Source organism: Carettochelys insculpta, chromosome 24 (assembly GCF_033958435.1).
Source record: "Carettochelys insculpta isolate YL-2023 chromosome 24, ASM3395843v1, whole genome shotgun sequence".
In the NCBI taxonomy this organism is placed as follows: domain Eukaryota; kingdom Metazoa; phylum Chordata; order Testudines; family Carettochelyidae; genus Carettochelys; species Carettochelys insculpta.
This window is the reverse complement of record NC_134160.1, coordinates 11854638-11875674: the sequence shown is the minus strand read 5'-3', so window position 1 is coordinate 11875674 and position 21037 is coordinate 11854638. Positions and strand designations below refer to the sequence as shown.

At 52.5% G+C, this 21037-nt stretch overlaps 1 protein-coding gene across 1 annotated transcript in view; it reads left to right on the top strand.

The window, feature by feature from the left end:
* Window positions 1-21037, top strand: part of CATSPER4 (cation channel sperm associated 4) — a 39411-nt gene continuing 18374 nt past the window's right edge. The window contains exons 1-3 of the mRNA XM_074976438.1: window positions 1-1108; window positions 16481-16624; window positions 18773-18874. Of these exons, the coding sequence (XP_074832539.1) occupies window positions 1019-1108; window positions 16481-16624; window positions 18773-18874 (336 nt within the window). The 5' untranslated portion in view covers window positions 1-1018. The remainder of the gene's footprint in view (window positions 1109-16480; window positions 16625-18772; window positions 18875-21037) is intronic.

Below are 21037 nucleotides of genomic sequence, written 5' to 3'. Positions count from 1 at the left end.
CTCCACCACAGGGCTCCAGGAACAGCCAGGCGGTCCAGTCTGGAGCAAGCAGAGGCATCTAGTGCCAACAGCCCCACAGGGCACGTTTCGGGGCTGAATGCTGAGGCCTCCGTCCTGCTGCTGGCTCAGCACCCGCAGGTTCCTGCTGGTGTGAAACCAGGGCACTCTCCTCCCCAATGTGAGCTGCCTGCAAACATTCACAGGTAAATAAGCTGTCCTCCTGACTGACTGCACAAGGCTGCCTGGTGCCACAGGGCCTCTCCCCAGATGATCCCCAAAGGCTTTGTTAACGAGGGAGGTCGCTGTCAAGAGGCCATGCCTGCCTGTGGGCCTCCAGAGGAGAAGCCTGAGTTTGAGGCCTGCTGTTTTGGAGTGACTTTGACAGCACTTGTGGGAGCTCAGTGGAATCTCAGGTGGCTGGAGTGTGAATTTAGTCTCCTGCCATTGGGCCCCCCACCTTACAAGAATGTTCCCAAAGCCTGTGAAGGAATCAGTTCATCCACCAGTGAAGTGCAGCTGTGTCCGGGTGGAATGTGTTGGCCATTTGGAAGAGGATGGAGCCGTACTCAGTGGGAATTGATCCACTGGTCCATGCAGGTGAGGAGTTCCACCCAGCGGCGCGGGGCCCTTCCTGAGCAGTGGTTGAATCCACCCAGCAACGTAGTGACGAGAGAGACTGAACTGAACGCAAAAAACTTCTATCATTTCCCACCCCCAGATGCCGAGGGAACCCACCTTCCCCAGGGGCCCTGGGAGATTGTTCTCAGTGCCCCATCGGTGGAGGAGCACTGTTTCCCCAAGTGACAGACGTGGTACCAATGCGAGGGGTTGGATCAGTGTCATCGTATTGCCCAGGAGCAGGTGGTTTGTCACACCCTGAGTGATGCAGCGACCTCAGCCTAAATTTGAAACGTGGAATATGCCTGCTCGTGTAGGCAAGTCATCCTTCCACCCCATTGGTGCCTCAGTTTCCCCATCTACCAAAATATTCATGTGCCTCACAATCTGTTTGTAAAGTATGTGGAGAACTTCACCTGAAAGGCCCAATACAAGAGCAGTCCGCAGCAGCGGCTTTCCAATGCCAAGAAGCTGGGTTATTATTTTACCGGTGAGTTTCTGGATGCTGCAAATTTACAGAACTTTATGTGTCTGTAGCGCACTGAAGGATCTCAAAGTGCTTTGTAGATTATACCCAGGCACGAGGGACATGGAGCCATCGCTGGGGTGGAGAACATCAGCCTGCCAGCAATGCACAGAAAGCTGGAGGCTGGGGAAGGTGTGTTCAAAGGCTGGAGAGCAAGCCTCAGCCTATGCCATGCAGAGCAGCCAAGAGCTGATGGTTGTTGGGACTCCCAGGGGCATGCACAGGAGCAAAAATGTGATGGTTTTTGGCAGGGGTACTGGGACAGTTTTCCTGCGGTGGGGCGGGGGGGGCGGTCTGAGAGCCACTGAACCACAGGGTAAGCCCTATGTATGATGGAAACCACTGTGTGGCAGAGGATGCAGGAGCATCCCAGACCAGAGGGACTTACTCTCCCCCCCTCCACCCACAAAGCTATGGACCTGGAGGAGGGAGGAATTCTGTGTCCCTGCTTTGGCGGGATGTGCCCAGCACACCCTCCCTGACCCCTGAGGACTCCTTAATCCTCTGCCCCTCCACCACACACAAAGGCAAACTGCATCAATTGAGTGCAGTCACTTCTGGGGTACCACATGGCAGCTGTTTAACAGTGCTACATAACAATTTAGGACAGGGAAGTGAGGAAGGATATTCACTAGCTGGTATATACCCTGGGAGATTCAACTGAGTGGGATTTTATTAACCACTCTGGAGCTGGGCCAGAAGGCTGGGACGCCCATGGGGAGGAGAACTGGTTTAAGAGGGCACCCTGGGGAGTTTGGAAAGATCACAAATGGACTTTGAAATAAATCCGAAGTGGCACTTCTAGGTCCAGGCCGTGAAACCCCAATCCAGGGTTCAGCTTTGTGGGGCAGCCCAGGCCTGGGCCGGCTTAAGCCTCTCTGGTTGGGATCACACGTTGCGTTTAAAGCGAGGCCCCCTTTCTGCAAACCCTGGCTGCCGACCACACACTGGGGTAAATCAGACCCTGCAAAGTCGCTTTAAGGTGGCAGCTGTGCGGACCCCCAAACTTTTCCGAGGTGTGGGGGGGAATTGGCCTCATTTGCATAAGGATCAAAGCGAATTCTCCAGCTATTCAATGCACGAAAATGCTTCTGAGCCGAGCAACACGGAGGTGCCCCCCCATTGCCCCCCCTCCCTTAGGAGACGGGAGGCAGCAATTTGCCCGGGATTGCATTTCAAGTCCTTGATGGGGCTTGGAGCAGGGCTGGAAAGTGTTACTGGGACCGCCCGCGCCCTCGGTCCCCGGGCTTGTTTGCAGACGTGTGAATGGGAGAGGGAGGCGCTGGCTGGACTTGGAATTGGAAAGCCAGAGCTCGGGAGGAGGCGGGGCGGGGGGAAGGAGCAGGGCCGGGAGCTCAGACAGCCTGGCGCCAGCAAACACCTGCAAACAGCTAACAGGAACACAATGGCAAACACAGGTGGGGGAGTGCTGTCATCCCCAGCCGCTCCCCTCGGTTAATCACAGCTGATTGCATCAGTTTGCAGGCCCTGCCAAGACCCACCGGCTGCTGCTGCAGCCAGGCCGGGGTTATTCGCTGGGTCAGGCATTTCAAGCAACTTTGCATGAGTGGTTCCCTCTCGCCACACAAAGGGACTGAAAATCGAGGGGGAGAGCGGAGGGGAAGGGCCTCGGGGCCCTGCTGTGGAGTCGGAGCCAGCCCAGAGGAGTTGGGGAGACGGTTCTGCCCAGTGGAGCGCAAGCAGGAGGCCAGGGGCTGAGTGTTAGCTCTGCGGATGTCCGGGGGTGCCCCAGTGCAAGGGAGCACAGGATCATAGCCGAGGGTCTCTGCCCTACACGGTCTGAGCTACAGCCCCTCTCCCGGGGGGACCCGGCAGTGGGGCTGTTTGTCCCCCCCCCCCGCCTCCAGCAGCAGAGCAGGCAGCAGAACTAAATCCAAACTGCGCATGGCTGGAAAGATTTTCCGTTTGTTCCGGGAAACTTTCTGGAGCCCCGATGACCCCTGGGAAGGAGAGAGATGGACGCCCGCCCTGGGAGTCATTCAGACGTCCTCAGCGCAAGAAGGACCACAGCCCTATGGATCCAGCACCTCTTGCTAGGCGCCAACAAGAGTCAGGTCCCTTCCAGCGTGAAGTGCAACTTACTGACCCATCGGGGTGGCAGCCACCCTGTTTGCAGTATAGGCTCATTTGCATCACTAACACCCTGGCGTTCACACTCGGGGCCTCTTGCTGTATTTCACCCTCCACTGAAATGCAGCCAGCTCTGGGGTGGAGCATGGTCGCTGTTTTAACCATGCCACACAATGGCTCAGGACTGGAAGTGAACAGGTACAGCTGCATCCCCCTGACAAACCGGCAGGAGGAAAAGTTGTCATTAACCAAGTGGAATTTGGTCTCATTCTGGGGATCTCACCACAGTTCTTCCAAAAGGAGCCGGGTGGTTTTGGAATGACCCTCTGTGGTCAGGCCCGGGGTTTCACTGTCTCGCTGCATCCCATGCAAGTACTCTGGGGCTTTGCTCCGAAGAGGGAAAAGTAACGTCTTCCCTGCTATTGCCTGCTGCGTTTTATGTCATCCACCAAGAGCGCTTAAGCTTATGAGATGGGCTGGGGTGGTACCAGAACAGAAGCCACTGCCCCTTTTTCTACACAGAGAAGAAGTGTCACGACAGTTTTTCCCACTCCCTGTGCCAAGGGTTGCTGACCCCTGTTCTGCAGACTTGTTTTCTTGCACATGCCGAAAGGGCTTTTTTTTTTTTTTTTTCATATGAACATAACTGAAATTTCCGTCGGGTTGGATCACATTAGACAGGTTGGGGGGCCCCTGCTAATTGCAGGGACGAAACGTGGGGCCCAAGGTTAAAGTTTACTCACCCCTGTTCTATAGGATTACCAAGCCTTTGTGCCAGCACCTTCTGCCTGGAGAGCTCAGTGAACCCAACAGGTAATTTGGGCTGTGCTGCCAGGTGTCCACCGCTCCCCTGAACTGCAGCTGGAGTTGTGGGGTCTCGGCAGCTCTGGAAATCAGAACCGTCCTCCACAGTAGCTCCTGGTGAGGTTGGTGAGAATAGGGAAACGGAGGCACATAAAGGCCATCATTTATACATATGGAGTATCTAGGGGTATTTTTAAAGCACCCGATCATGCTGCAGTCCTGGCGCGACCCGTCTGTCAAACACCTGGGCCCAAGGCTGTGTTGCTTTCCTGAATGCCAAGAGATTCGCACCCCTGAATTTTCAAGCTCCGTAATAGTTTGTCCTCTTCTAATGGCTTTCATGGGGGCCCTCGAATCCAGCATCACAGCTGAGATAGGTGGTGTTATTCCTCTGTAGCAAATGGGGAAACTGAGGCACGGAAATGACATGCCATGCCTAGGGGCCTCTATTAAGGATGGCTTTTGTCCAAGCTAGAGGCCTGACCCGTTGTGTTCTCAATGGCTGGGCTGTTGCTGTGGCCTGGTCCCAGCTGGTTTCAGCTTGAACGTGGGGGGTGGGGGGGGAGTTGCCAAGAGAGCTGTGGAATTACTGGAAGTGCCTGTGATTCATTAGCCAAAAGGGCCAGGCAGGATCAGGTCCCTGTTTTCTGGGGAGTTATGTAAGCACTCAGGACTCAATCCCTGCAGGCTTTGCCCCGAAGAGCTTACAGTGCAGGGCGCACCCGAGCCCTTCGTCAGACACTGGCTTTTGGCCTTCTCTGGATTCTTTCTGGTTACCTACACACGTGCACGGACGCCCTCCCTCAGCCTGTCCAGGGCCCAGCTGATGTGCCCATCAGGGTCATTAAACTGGATTCTCTAACCCAGCAAACTCAGACCTGGCCCTTTGCTTCTCCTCCCTTCTGACTGCAGGGCGCCCTCTAGCATTGGCAGGTATGTCCTGCTCCCACTTGCTGCTTATTTGATCCTAACCCCAAGTGGTTGGTGCTTTAAAGCCCGGGAAGATCTTTTTTGTCGTCTTGCAGCTTTCGCCGTCCTGCACTCTGAGCAGAACAGGCACAAGGACTGAGATGTAGTAATTACCTCTGATCGGCTCCCTTGCTCAAAGCAATTCGCATCAGGAGGCAAATACCATCCTAATAGTGCGTTCCTAGTTTTGCAGAAGGGGAAACTGAGGCACATAGGGGACCAACTTGCCCAAGGCAGAGGTGGGACTGGACCTCAAGACTCTGAGTTTGCAGGCCTTGGGCCCACCCACTAGATCACTCTGCCTTTCAGGTATGGCCAGGTGTGGCAGAAAAGGGCAGTCTGCCCTTTCTGGTGCTGCCCCTCTGTCAGTTACTGTAACTCTCCTTCCGACCTTGTCCCTCTGGTCTCCCCCTACAGTTGCTGGCTTCCACCTTAATGAGGCACATCCTGATTCACCAGCTGTCAGGGCCTCTTGCCACACCTGCTTCCACGTGCCATGCACGTTACAAACATGCTCCCTGGTTCCTTACACGCTGCAGTTCCTGGGGCCTGGCAGTGTCTAAGCATGGCCTGGCCGCTCTGTAATGCCATTCCATTGTGCGTGGCCTGCAATCAGTGCATGGCCAGAGCTGCTGGCAACGTGCGCAGCCAGTGGCCTCCAGGAGGTTTCCTCTGTAACCGTAGATGAGAGGGAGTCTGAGCCCCTCACGAATTAGCCCCGGTGACAGGGAGCATCCTCGCTCTGCCTGGGTTTGTGGGTTAATGAGCTGGTCCTGGTTCTTCCCCTGCCCTTCCCAGTCCCATTTCTGATCTCAGCACTGCAGGAAACAACAAGCTGGGCTTGGGCCTTTGTCAGCCTAGGGCCTGGAGTGGCTCCTGGGAGGTGGCTGACTACAGGGCTTCATCTCTCTGGGCTCCGTTCTGTGCAGGAGGGAGATCGCAGGGGCTGGGGCAAGGGAGGTTTCCATCTAGGGAAATTTTCCCTTGGGCCCCACATTTCGTCCCTGCAATTAGCACGGGCCCCGCTAGCTGTCTAACGTGATCCGACCCGACGGAAATTTCAGTTATGGTCATATGAAAAAAAAAGCCCTTTCGGCACATGTAAGAAAACAAGTCTGTAGAACAGGGGTCAGCAACCCCTGGCACGGGTGCCCAGAGCGCACATGAGCCGATTTTCATTGGCACGTGAGGTGGGAGTTCAGCCCTGCCCTTCTATCCCACACAGCCACGAGCTTACTCAAAGCCGCGCCGCTTGCGGAATAACGAAATTCCAGCTGATGCTCCCAATCACCACCTGCCCGGTACAGCTCTGCGACCGAAGCTGTTGTAAGCAGGACTGTTAGTGACTTTAAGACGTATCACCGGCACTTGGACCGTACGCAGAGGCCAAAAGGTCACATTTCCACGCTCCTCCTCGAAAAGCCCTTGCTGGCGCCTTCTGCAGTGTGAGTCGGTCTATATCTGTGAAGACATATATAAAAACAGAGACAGATTTCAACATTTTTAATGAGATGGATGAGCCTGAGACCCAGCAGCCGATGGTGCTGTTCTCTCCTTTATGAAAGTTCATGCCCCCCGGGACCCACCCCCCACTTTGTGCACCCTTGCAATGGGACACCTAAAAGGAGAGGGGTGGCGAGCTGATTTGCCTGCCCTGCAGGGTAACGGCTCTGCCAAGCTACTTTTGCTGCTGTCTTATGCTTCCCTCACCAGCTAGATGCACCCACTGTGGCTGTGTCTACACTCGCATTCCTCTTTTGAAAGAGGCATGCAAATAAGGTAACTAAAATGCAAATGAGATGCAAAGTTGCATATTAGACACCTCATTTACATATTCATATTTCAAAATAGCTTCTTTTGAAAGAAGAAGAGTGTAGACACGGCTCTTTCAAAAGTAAACCCCATCTTCGGAAGCGTCTTTCTTCCCATAAACAAAGAGAAGAAGGATTCTTTCGAAAATGAGATTTACATTCAAAAGAGCAGTGTCTGTACTGGTTTTCTTCTTTCGAAAGAAGCTATTTTGAAATAAAAACATGCAAATGAGGTGCCAGATATGCAAATTTGTACCTAATTTGTATTTTCGATTTCCCTTATTTGCATACCTCTTTCGAAAGATGAATGCAAGTGCAGACGCAGCCTGAGAGGCTAGTCTCTCTGGGATAGGGTCTGTCTTTCTGCCATGTCTGTACACCTTCCCAAGGCCATGGGGCCTAATCCTGACAGGAGCTAACCTGCACAATGTTGTCAGCTCTGCAGATTATTTTCCCCGCAATGCTCTATAATGGCTTTTTTTATTAAAACCTTGGTTTCCAGATGCACCACCAGAACCTGTCTCCGGCGCCGTCCTTCTCTGGCTGCTCGGCTCTGCGGCTGTCGATATCCGCCACCTGTATCAATCTTGTAACCACGGTTACATGGGCAGGACAATTAATTGCCCCTTCAACATGCAGCTGCGGGTCTTGTTAACGCAGTCCCGGCAGGGGAGGAATTAGATATAATTATATGCCTGGGTGGCATCCCAGCTGCAGCGCAAGCGGGAGGCGAAGGGGCACTGCCAGAGCCAGCGGTCTCTCGGCATTTCTCAGCTAGTCATGAAACATCCTTACCCTAGGCTGAAACCGGGGAAGAGGGGCTCACTGGGGAGACCTGCTTCCTGGGGGAGCTGCAGCCAGGGGAGGCCCCAGCCAGCCTGGGGGTCATAGCAGTGTGTGGTCTCTTTCTCGGCAAGGGCTGGCAAAGCTAAGGTGTACCAGAGTCATATCCTAAGAGTTGGGAGTAAGTGTCAATCCAGTGCCCTTCAAAGCCTTTGAACAAGGTCCGTAAGGACGAGTGAAGGCTTAGAGCTGGGGGCGGCGGGGGCGTGTCTTTGAGTAGTTTTAAGGAGGTGAAAGGAACTGATTTGAAAACCTGGGGCCTTCATGATTTCACAGCTCCGGTTAGAGCAGGTGGGAGCAAACTTTTTACGTGGGCCCTTCTTTTCATCCCTGCAATGAGCAGCCTGCCCCCCACCTGTCTACTGTAATCCAAACCGACAGAAATTTTGGTGCGTTCCACTGGAAAAAAAAATCCTCTTGGCCTGTGTAAGAAAATAAGTCGGTACAATGTAAACGCTTTATCAAGTCGGTCTAGAAATATGAACACGCAGACCTAAAAATGCTCACACAGTCCACATTTCTAATGAGCTGGATGAGCCTGAGACCCTTTTGAAACTTCACCCCCCCAAGGGGGCCACCCCCCACTTTTTGCACCCATGGGTTAGAGCAATGCTAGCATCCCACACAGCCAATGTGACTCAGCCCTGCCCTCTGGGGTGGGGGGGCATAGGTGCTGGAACTAGGGGCTGGGTGTGAGTGGGTGGGGGTGGGCAGGCCGCTGCACCCCCTGGATTGAAATGGTTTCCATCACACGCAGGGATTACAGTTTGATTCAGGGGCTGGCTCCATGGCCACGTCTCCCAGCGCCCCTGGAAAAAGGACTACAATCTCCAGACCCGTTTGGTCTCTCTGATGGGATCGCCAACAAAATAGATACCAACGGTGCTACAGTTTCGTCTGCTGGGATTCTGACTGAGATCCACCAAACTCACTTCACACAGGATTATGACCACCCACAAAGAGCAAAATCTTTCCCTGGGTTGGCTCTGACTCAGCTATCAGGCAAGGAAAGACCTTTCACGTTACCTAGAGAGGTGGTGGCATCTTCATCTCTGGAGGTTTTTAAATCCCAGCTTGACAAAGTCCTGGCTGGGATGATTGAGCTGGGGCTGGTCCCGCTTTGAGCAAGGGGCTGGACTAGATGGCCTCCTGATGCCTCTTCCAACCCCAGGATTCTATGATTCTTTGTGGCTGAGTCCTGGCACGCTGAAACTCAGGATCAGAGTATGTTAATGGTCTTTCTCTAGCCAAAGCCTGAAGATGTGTGCGGGTCTCTTCATTGCTGAGCACTCAGACTTCAGAGGAGTGGGAGGCTGCCCTGATCCCTAAAGCCCTGTTATCTGTCCCAGCACAAATGGGATTCCTTCCCCCAATCACAATTCAAATGAAAAAATCGGTGCATGTGTCAAATGAAGCCAATCCTCTCTCTGCGCAGCAGCTGTCTTGGTGTTAAGATATAGTGAGTTTGGTCCAGGGCAAGGCAAAAACAATCCGCAGGGCCTTTAGGCTGCTTTATACATTCCTCTACTGACCCCTAGTGGGATTCCAGCGGGAGTTAAACGGGAATGTATTTTAAATATACGAGGACGTGTCTGCACAGCAGTGTTATTCCTCAATAAGCTATTCCGGAAGAGCACATTTTGAAATAAGGTTGATACGCTCAAAATGCGTTTTGAGAGCGTGCGCAGCTGTTTCCAAATACAGCATCTACAACCACACAGGCCACGTCTACGCGAGCCCCCTTTGTGGAGGGCAGGCGTGGAAATGACACGGGCCGGGGAATATCAATGAGGTGCTGCTTATGCATATGCAGCACCTCGTTAGCATAAGGCTGGCTGTGCGAATTTTGAAGCTGCTAACTTCAATGTGCTGACAGGCAGTTTAGCCCCAGGTGCTTTGAAACGCGCACCCAACTTCGAAATCCCCTTACTCCCCAATGAAATTTGTGCGGCTGCCGTTATGCTACTGAGACACTGCATATGCATAGGAGCGCCTCACTGATATTCCCCAGCCTGTGTCATTTCCACGCCCCCTTTGAAGAAGGGGGCCAGGGTAAACATGGCCAGAGCCTATTTCGAAATAGGTTCCATTCCCCGTCTGAACAGTCCCTGTTGCAAAATACAGTAGATTCTCACCATTTGCGAGAGTTCTGCGTTCAGAACCCACGCGAATGTCGATTTTCATGAATGTGGGGGGGAGCTCGGAGCCCCGGGAAGCGGCAGCTACCCGTGCTCCAGCCCTGGAGCCCTGGGGAAGCGAGGCCACTCACCAAATAACTGAATTCACGAATGTGGCACTCGGGAATGTCAAGACCCTATTGTAGCTATTTCAAAATAGGAACTATTCCTTGTGCAGTGAAGTTTACCTATTTCGAAATAATCCAACACGATGGTTGCATTGTGGAGCTGCTAGGAAAGTTGTTGGGAAGTAATGTCTATTATTTTGAAATAACTCTGCTGTGTAGTCCTACCTAATTGAGAAAGGAGCTAAGGGGCTGGAAATAAGTGTGGACGGGGGGTATGTGTTGAGCCATGACAGATTTGCCTTTCCTGTCCTTGTCTCCTCCCTGGGGAGAAATTGGCAGGAAATACCTGAGTAAGGGACATGCTAACAAGCAGAACTGAGAGACCCAACAGAGAACTGTGTCCCATTGTGCCAGGTGCTTACACGTGCACAGCTGAAAGTTTTGTGTGGAGTGAGGAAGCAGCTCCAGAGAGCAGCCCCTCCCCGCCAGCCCCCTGGAGCCGGGATGTGGCATTTAAACTGCAACCCAGCTGGGTGGGTGGCGGGCTCCTTGCCAGCCCGGTCAGGCTGGGAAGCAGCATTTCAGCTGCCTCCTGGCACAAACGGGCTCCTGCAGCATCAGCATTTGCCCTCTGTAAAGAGCCACTGTAGGTGGAAACTGACCCACTCCACACTAGCTGGGACTCAGGCAGCCTTGCTGCGTGAGCCCCAGCTGGCACAGGGTCATCCATTCCCCGTGGCTCTGCAAAGAGCTGATGCAAGGGTAAATTGCTGAAATTTCACAGCACGCTCAGACAGTTCTCACAGCACACCCGTGTGAAAACCACTGCCCCAGTTAACACAACCACCTCTCACCTGCCTCTGCTGCTGGTCCAGAGTCATCCATTGTGGAAGTACTAGAGAAGACCTAGACCTAGGTGATAGCCAGCACCAGGGGGTCTCTAGCTGCATGGCTTCTCCCCTTCTCCCACCACCGCCTCATCTATCGGAGCTGGAATGGGCACCAGCTGTGTCCTGTTTTTCAGCCATCTGCTGACCTCTGGTGGGACAAGGGTGCAATTGCAGGACCCACAAACTGGGGCATTGATTAACAGAAAAACAAAAACAAAGGGAAATGCTCCATGTGTAGAAGTTCGACCACCCCAAGGGGACCTGTTCTGCAGCGGGTTCTGGGACAATTTGTATAGTGCAGGCGCAGAGCCACTGAACCAAAAGGGGTCTGCCAGCAATGCAGCTGGAGATCCCCTCGTGCTGGTTATGAAATGACACAAATAAAGCCCTGCGTTGAGTGTGATTCCGGCCTGGGCTTCATTCTAGCCAGTGTTTGTTTCCAAGCCAGTAGCACTTCTGAACATCAAACTGGACAAATTGGAGAAATGGTCTGAAGTTAACAGGAGGAAGTTTAATAAAGACAAATGCAAAGGGCTCCACACGTCAGTTTCACACATACAGAATGGGAAGCGACTGTCTAGGAACGAGTATGGCAGAAAGGGATCAAGGGGTTATAGTGGACCACAAGTTAAATATGAGTCAACTGTGTGATGCTGTTGCAAAAAAAGCAAACGTGATTCTGGGATGTATTAACACGTGTATTGTGAGCAATATATGAGAAGTCATTCTTCCGCTGTATTCTGTGCTGGTTAGGCCTCAGCTGGAGTATTGTGTTCAGTTCTGGGCGCTGAATTTCAAGAAAGATGTGGAGAAATTGGAAAGGGTCCAGAAAAGAGCAACAAGAACGATCAAAGCTCTAGAGAACATGACTTATGAAGAAAGGCTGAAAGAATTGGGCTTGTTTAGTTTGGAAAAGAGAAGATTGAGGGGGGAGATGATAGAGGTTTTCGGGTATCGAAAAGGGTGTCATAAGGAGGAGGGAGAAAACTTGTTCTTCTTGGCCTCTGAGGATAGAACAAGAGGCAATGGGCTTAAACTGCAGCAAGGGAGGTTTAGGTTGGACATTAGGAAAAAGTCCTTAACTGTCAGGGTGGTCAAACGCTGGACTAAATTGCCAAGGGAGGTTGTGGAATCTCCATCTCTGGAGATATTTAAGAGCAAGTTAGATAAATGTCTATCGGGGTGGTCTAGCCAGTACTTGGTCCTGCCATGAGGGCAGGCGGCTGGACACGATGACCTCTCAAGGTCCCTTCCAGTCTTAGTATTCTATGATTCTATGGTCAGGCCAACCCACACAAGTTGTACCCCTGTGACAGTGGTACAGTGTGGACACAGTCACATGAGCATAAATGTGTTTACACCACTATAGCTCTATCTTCTCCCGACCTGCGCCTGGATTCTGACTCCACGACTCTTGCTCTTTTTTCTGTTCTTCTTGCTGTCTCTCCTCTGTCCATCTCCAGCTGCCAGCTCCAGCCTTTGACCCCTTCCCCCTGGCTGGTTTATAGCTCTGTGGTTTGAGCATTGGCTCCTTCAACCACAGGTTTTGAGTTCAGCCCTTCAGGGGACCATTTGGGGCAAATGGGGGAGGGGAAAGGGATGGTGCTTGGTCCTGTCAAGAGCACAGGGGACTGGACTTGTTGACCTCCTGAGGTCCCTTCCAGCTCTGTGAGATGTATGTGTCTCCCCTGACTCTCATGGGAGGGACTGCGGATTGCAGCTAGAGCAGACTGGTGATAGTGGGTTAGACCTGTGATGTCATAATGCAGCCAGCTGACCTCAGACAAGGAGGGGCAACGCTGAGGCATTTTGCTGGAGCCAAGATGCCTGCTTATTTGTGATCCCACCTGGTGAGAGAAGGGGTTTGGTGCTCTCAGCCTGGACGACAGAGGCATTTACAGCCTGTCCCCTTAGGGAGCAGCACTGTGTCCATCCCTCTTGTGCCTGGGACTACAGAGGCCCTGTGCCTCCAGATGAGCCTTCTTTCTGCACATTACAGATGTGCACAGCTGGAAGCCCCAGGTGGACCCTTCCTTGTTGCCCCCCAATGCATGGCAAGAACATGACAGGGTGGGTGTGTAACCCTGGGGGGGAGGGCGAGCTAGGATGGGCTGGGGGAAAGCAACTTCTGCATGGGGATGTGAGGGAAGAGTGAATGTGGACCATGTGTCTCCTGCCAGTGGAGGTGCCACACCATGCCTGAGGAGAAGGAAGCCAAAAAAGCAGAGCTGAAGATCGACTGCAGAGACATCATCTGCATCCGGGTACGGGCTGCTTCCTTCCCCAGCAGGATCCTGACTCCATCTACCAGGTGGTTCTTTGGAGGCTGGATCCTAAGCACTGCAGGACGGGGAGGCATCCTGGTATCGCAGCTCTCCACCCTGTGTGGCTCTGACAGCTTATGGTGGTAACTAACCATCTGTGCCACTAGCTCCTTTTGCCTGCAGGCCTCCAATCCCTGACAGAGCAAGAACACCCCCAGGGTACAGAAGGGGAACCTGAGATCCATAGGAGGGAAAGTGACTTGGCCAAGGTCATGTATCAAATCAATTGCAGGGAAGCCAGGAGTCCCAGGCCTGGCTGTAAGCTCTGTGCCAGACTGCTGCCCATTCAGTGCTTGGTGTTGATGGCAAATTGAACTTGTCTGTTGTTCACAAGAGCACCAGGGAGCCTGTTAATGGCAGGAGACTCCATAGGTGGGTTCATCCAGGCCTCTCTCCTGACCCTTTTCTCTTTAGGGGAGCACTTTGTTACTGCCAAAGGGGCCTACCTGGAGCCAGGTGTTCAAGCACCCAATGTACTGAGCTCTTTGGGGAACGAGGCGTTTGCTTTCCTGCTGTGACGGGAGGCCCTAGCATGAGCTGCTGTCAGCAGGGGGTGACCATCCGTCCCGTTTTGGCCACAACAGTCCCGTATTTCAGGTGTCAGGAAGGGCAAGTTGTCCTGCATTCACACCTCCTGCTGATCTACCTTTCCCCAAGGCCGGCACAGCTGCAGCTGCAGGTACCAGGTGCTGCCAGAGAGCACACTGACCGGCCAGGTGTGCGGGCGGCAGCAGGAGGGAGCCAGCAGGGGCTGTGGAATAGGGTAGGCAGGGTGTGTTGGGGCGGGAGGTAGCGTGTATCCCCCACAGTCCTTTTTAAGATTTTAATTGGACGTGGTGCCCCAGATTGGGCTACAGGTCTGTTCCTGGCTCCCCGCGGCATGTGGCAGCCGGGGAGTAGGGTGGTAGCTCCCACAGGGCAAACACCCTGGTGCTTGGGAGCTCCCCTGCAGGATGCACAGGGCAGCCAGGGAGCTCCCTGCATCAGGGAGGCAGCCAGTTCCCAGCACCCTGCAGCGTGGAACAGCTGGGGCATCCTTCAGTGTCGGGCAGCTGGGAAAAAGGCCTCCCACTTTCCTTCCTGGGGCAGCATCCCCCTTGTGCTCCATTGCTTGGGGTAGCTCCCCCACAGCCAGCCCTCTTCTCTGCCCAGCTGCATTCCTGGTGCCCCATGGCTGGGCAGACAACTCCCCCACCCAGGGAGGACCCCCCACAAGCTTTCTGGCTGCAGCCTTCATCTCCAGGGTCCCGCCCCCAGAAGCTGCAGCCTCTCTGCTGAGGGCCACTGCTGCAGGGCAGGAGACCCTGTCCAGTGCCTCACTGTGGGGCAACAGTTGGGAGTAGCAGGGTTTAGCCCTAAATTGCCCATGTGCTCCTGGGGAGGAGAAGCCCCTGGAGCCCTTGGGGCAGAGTCACGGCCAGATTAACCTCCTGTCGGCCTGGAGCCCACACACTTATGTGGGCCTTTTGGAGTGCAACGGAGCCTGTGCAGGACCGAGCCAGCTATCCTGCTCACAGGCCCATTTGGGGATCTGTGATTTCACACCCAGCTAGGTCCCCTCTCCCCCTCCAGCCCCACTCACCCTGTCACGGTATGCGGGCCATCACAGGGCCCCGCACCCCCACCCACAGTCAGATGTGCTCCTCAGCCAGCAGGGAGAACAGAAAGCTTTATTTGTGGGCAACAGCACAGTGTAAACAAATTTAGCCCAGGAACCAAAGGCAGTCAACACCACCCACCTTGGAAAGAGGGGGCTCAGGGCAAGGACCCTCCCTGTACCCCAAGCCAGTCCAGACCCACCCACATACCCAGTAGCCTCCTTTGCCCCCTCCAGCCAGCCCCTCCTCTCTCTTTGTTCTCTTCCCTGGACAATAGGTGTCACGCCTCCCTGCTCAGGCTAGGAAGGGCATGGGCCATCATCAGCTATTGTCTCCATGGGAGGCTGCTGGGACAGCCTCAGTGAGTGAGTCATACCCCATATTCCGACCCCTATTTAGATATGTGGTGCAGTGCCTGGGGAAACTGAGGCACACACACACACAGGGACTACAATAGGGCAGTAAAATACAGCCTACAGGCAGCAACACATACCGGAGGAGGGCAAGATGAAGACAAGGCCGGCCCTCCTAAAGAGCAGTAGCTATTTATTTGTAATTATATACTTTTCATTGTTTACCCACCATTTGTTATGACAATGTCTTTTTAAGTGCTCAGTAACCAATGTTATGACACCAGAGCCTCCGGCTCTGGGCCCTTTGCGCCTGAGCCAACCCAGTAGCTGCCTCACAACCCTGCAGGCGGTGCAACCACTAGGGGGCAGCAGGGACTCATATCGTGTTAGCAAGGGACCCACAACTTGAGCTGCTGGGAGAAATTTGAAGTGAACCATATTCCATCGGCACCTGCAGGTATGTCCATGCTGGGCAGTTTGGCTGGGGCACAGAACAAGGAGGGAGGAGCAGGGGGAGGTTCTGACCTCCTCTGAACATGGTGAGCTGGGGAGTCATCCTTGAACTAGTGCCTGAGTGAGCCACATGTGGGGACAAGTCACTGCTGGGCACAGCTCCAGCCACTCTGCAGGCCAGGAGCCGGTCAGGTGACTCTCCAGGCAGGTACATAAACCTCACAAGTGAAAGAGCTGCTCAGTCAGCGTCACATCTGTGTGTGGCACGGAACTGTCCTCTGCCTGATCGTGGTGATGGACTCCGCAGGTCTCAGCCTGCTCTGGGGCCAGGTCACGCCTTGCTCCCAGACCCTGTGCCAATCCATCTCCTAGCCTTACGCTTGCCATGTTCTGACCCTGCTCTTCACTTCTGATTCTGGGTCTGACCTCTGGCACCAGTGCCCAGACTGACTGCCATTGCACCGACCACTAGGCCTGGCTTCCACTGCTCTAACCACTAGGAATTGTCCATTCATGTCTTGTTGCCTGACAAGTAGAGTTCTGCAAGACAAAGCTTTTTAAAGCTTGAAATTGAAATGACCGGGTCGCAACGATGTTTTGCATCAGAGAGGTAGCTGTGTTAGTCTGTATCTTCGAGGACAAGAAGAAACCCTGTGGCATTTTTTAGGCTAACATATTTTATGATGTTTTGATTGACCCAAAGTAAGCTTTTTTAATGGGAATGTTCCCCTTTTGGGAAGAAAACCGAAATGTTCAGGTTCCGTTGTGATTAGAAACCCTTCATGAAATGAAATTTCCATCCTCTGCCCAGCTGAACTCACACCTTTTCACTCCGTGCCTGTAACACAGTAGGAAAGAAGAGAAACCCAGAACTTGGGCTGGAATTTCTTCCTGGAGATGTCTGCTGGGCCCACTTCCACTCTGGCCGTGACGTAGCTCTCTGCTTTTCCCCCAGGATAACTGGGACATAGAGGAGTTTGTCTCAAAAGTCTGTGTGGGCAGCTTTCTCCATCATCCTGCCTTTAAAATCACGCTGGCCGCGCTCATCATTGGCAATGCACTCATCATCGCTAGCCGGACAGAGGCAACAATCGAAGAGGTATGTTTGCAGTCTCTGAATCTGTCACACACACAGCAAACTCTAAGCAAAGGGACGGTATCAACTCAGATTCTGTCCCTGCAGAACCGAGTTCAGGGCCCTGCTGTGCTAGCTGCTGTACATACATATTGTGAGAACTGCTGCCCCCTAGAGCTGTTTTCATTTCCACTCATCCTCTTCCCTTTCCCTGTTATCCTGTTCCTCTCCCCATGCTGGTTATAGTTTGTGCCTTGTTAACGACTGTAGGGCTATGCTAATTAAAGATGGCAAAAATGCAGGGGCCAAGCCTTGGTTCCAGCAGGTCAGAAAGGGGTGATAGGACAAAGGTAGATCAAAGGGCCCTTAATTCTGGGATGGTTGGGTGCAAAGTCAGGCTCTCAGCTTCAGGCTCAGTAAGATAAAGTCAGTGGCTAATAGTCCATCACAGCAACTAAACATATAAAAGGAAGTGTTTCTTCACACAGCACGTAGTCAACCCTTGGAACTCCTCGCCAGAGGAGGCTGTGAAGGCGAGCACTATAACAGGGTTTTAAAAAGAGCTGGATAAATTCATGGAGGTTAGGTCCATTAATGGCTATTAGCCAGGCTGGATAAGGAATGGTGTCCCTGACCTCTGTTTGGCAGAAGCTGGAGATGGATGGCAGGAGAGAGATAGTTTGATCGTTACCTGTTTGGTCACTCCCTCTTGGGCACCTGGCATTAGCCACTGTCCGCAGACAGGATACTGGGCTGGATGGACTTTGGTCTGACCGAGTATGTCTGTTCCTTTGTTCTTAAGTGCACTGTATGCCATTATCTAAATCACTGATGAAAATTTGGAAAAAACCCAGATTCAGAAGTGATCCCTGCAGGACCCCACTTCATATGGCCTTCCAGCTTGACTGTGAAACACTCGTAACTACTGTTTGGGAATAGTTTTCCAACCAGTTCTGCACCCACCTTATAGTAGCTCTATTTAGGCTAAATTTTCCTAGTTTGTTTCCGAGAAGGGCATTCAAGATCGTATCAAAAGACTAAGGTCAAGATACAGCACATCTACTTCTTCTCTCCTGTCCATAATGCTTGTCCTCTGTTAAAGAATGATATGAGGTTGGACTGACATTACTTGTTTCATACTGATGGTTATTTGTTACTTTATTATCTTCTAAATATCTGGAAATTGATCACTTAATTATTTGTTCCATTGTCTTTCTGGGTACTGAAGTTCAGTTGACTGGTCTGTAAATACCCTGGGTTGTCCTTTTTATAGGTTCCACGTTTTATAGATGGGCTGTATATTTGCCTTTTCCAGTCCTCTGCAATCTCACCTGTCTTCCATGACTGATCAGAGATAATCATTAATGGCTCAGATATCTCCTCAGTCAGCTCCTGAAGTATTCAGTTGCCTCGTGTTGCCACACTCCTCTGTAGGCCAAGATCTCCAGCGGGCTTACAGCTTTCATTATGTATCACAGCCATCATTTCCATGATGCACTGCTTTCTCTCTCCAAGAAAGGAGATTGAAGTGCATCATGGGAGACGTAGTCTGACTGGGGAACCTGGCCCATTGAAGACATCTAGGACCATGAGACACTGAAACTAGAACTCCCAGGAGGCAAGACAGCAATATTTTCAAACAAAATATTTTCATTTTCAGTCAAAATATTTCAGCATTTCAATTTCTGCCACAAACAAAAGTTTGTCACAGGGGATAAAAAAGTTGGTTTGACCCGCTTTCTTTTTCTGCGACATTTTCTTTTTAAAAAAAATCTGTTGACTTTTATGTCGCCCGAGATTTTTCCTCGCTTGTAGATTCCCGGATTAACAATGTCCTGGCTGGGATGACTTAACTGGGGTTGACCCTGCTTTGGGCAGGGGGCTGGAGTAGATGACCTCCTGAGGTCCCTTCCAGCCCTAGGATTCTAAGATTTTCTTGCACTGTCCTTTTAACTATATTTTCCTTCAGTTGACTGCTGCATATGTGTGTAAATCCCATTGAATTCAAGCACATCCCTAAGTGCTTGGCTGAACGGAAGCTGCCCTCTCCCCTCGAGCTAGGACTGACTTTGGTTTGATTGCAGCGGAACAGCGACCTGATGTGAACAAGACACCAGCAGACTCCCCCAGTGACCTGGTCAAGTTTGTTTCTTCTTTTATTTTCTATTGTAGAAATACTATGGGCTGTTCTCTGCCATAGATAATATTGTCCTGACTGTTTTGACCTGTGAGGTGCTGCTCAACTGGTACTATGGATTCTGGTTGTACTGGAAGGTGAGTGCTGAGTGTGGCTGTTTAGGGACAGTAGTTCTCGAGCCATTCCTGTTACACTGGTGGTCTATCCCTGATTCCCATTATCAGGGCTCCATTGCATCTCTTCCTTGCCTCTCTCCAAAGGCTACAATGTTGTTCCTTGAATTGCACTTCTTATTCTAGCTGCCACACCAGGCTTTGCCCAGCTCCTAGGCATCCCATACTTCCACAGCTTGACCATTGTGAGAGGCCAAAGATACTCATCACCCTCTAGTAGACTGGATTACATCTATCAATCAAAGTACTCAAAGCAGGGCACATGGGCTACGTCTACATTAGGGGAAAACTTTGAAATGGCCATGCTAATGGCCAAATCGGAGAATACTAATGAGGCGCTGAAATGAATATTCAGCGCCTCATTAGCATGCTGACTGCCGCAGCACTTCAAAAGTGCCATGTTTCGCTTGCACATGGCTCGTCTACACAGGGTCCTTTTTGAAAGCTGATAGGAATGAAGGGACTTCAACGTTTGCAGGGTCCTTTCGAAAAGGACCCCGTGTAGACGAGCCGCATGTGAGAGAAATGCGGCACTTTCGAAGTGCTATGGCTGGCAGCATGCTAATGAGGCGCTGAATATTCATTTCAGCACCTCATTAGTATTCTCCAATTTGGCCATTAGCACGGCCATTTCAAAATTTTCCCCTAGGGTAGATGTAGCCAGGGTGTTTAGCGCTCAAAGGAATTAATTGGGAATGAGGACTCCTGGGTTTAGTTCTTGGTTATTGACTGACCTTGGACAATTTAGTTTGCAGTTCTGTCACTCAGTTTCCCTGTTTGGGTCTATTAACCCTTACCTACTTCAAAGGGGGTTTGCGTCGTTAGCTACGAGAAAGAAACTATATATGCACAAAGTATATGCCAGATCATTACTTGATCAGATAATGAAAACAAAAAAGAAGTCCAGTAGCACTTTATTAATTTATTAGGTGATGAGTTTTTGTGGGACAGATCAACTGAAGATGTGGGTCTGATCTGATCTGAAGAAGTGGGTCTGTCCTGCGAAAGCTCATCACCTAATAAATGATTTTGTTAGTCTTTAAGTGCTACTGGACTGCTTTTTTGTTTTGATAGTATATAGACTAGCCCGGCTTTCTCTCTGTTACTATTGATCATATAGGCTATGTCTACACGTGAAGCCTACATCGAAGTAGCCTATTTCGATGTGGCGACATCGAAATAGGCTATTTCGATGAATAGCGTCTACACGTCCTTCAGGGCCGGCAACGTCGATGTTCAACTTCGACGTTGTGCAGCCCAACATCGAAATAGGCGCAGCGAGGGAATGTCTACACGCCAAAGTAGCACACATCGAAATAGGGATGCCAGGCACAGCTGCACACAGGGTCACAGGGCGGACTAGCGCTTCCGGGGCAACAGCGAGCCGCTCCCTTAAAGGGTCCCTCCCAGACACACTGAGCCTGCACAGCACGCGGTCTGAGGAGCCATATGCACACAGACCCCGGGCGCCGCAGTCATGGACCCCCAGCAGCAGCAGCAGCAGCAGCAGCAGCTAGAGGTCCACGCAGCCCTCCTGGCAGGAGCAGGGCTTGCCCTGACCCATGCCATGTGGGAGGCAGCTGAGCACCTCCTTGCCCCAGGGGAGGAGATGCCCCCAGGGCAGCAGGGCTCAACCCCTACCCCTGCAGCACCCCGCTCCACCCCCCGCCTCACACGCCGGCGGCTGTGGAGCTACCCCACCAGCACCGACTGGTGGGAGCGGCTGGTGCTTGGGGAGTGGGACGACGACCACTGGCTCAGGAACTTCAGGATGAGCCGGCAGACATTCCTGGAGCTGTGCCAGTGGCTCACCCCCGCACTCAGGCACCAGGACACTGCCATGCGGCGTGCCCTCACAGTGCACAAATGGGTCGGCATCGCTGTCTGGAAGCTGGCCACTCCGGACAGCTACTGATCCGTGGGCCAGCAGTTTGGTGTTGGCAAGGCCACCGTCGGGGCTGTCTTCATGGAGGTAAGCGAACCCACGGGGGGAGGCCAGGGCAGGGGGGCCAGGGCAGGGGGGCCAGAGCAGGGCAGGGCAGGGCAGGGCAGGGGGGCCAGGGCAGGGGGGCCAGGGCAGGGGGGCCAGAGCAGGGCAGGGCAGGGCCACGCACACCCTGCTCACCC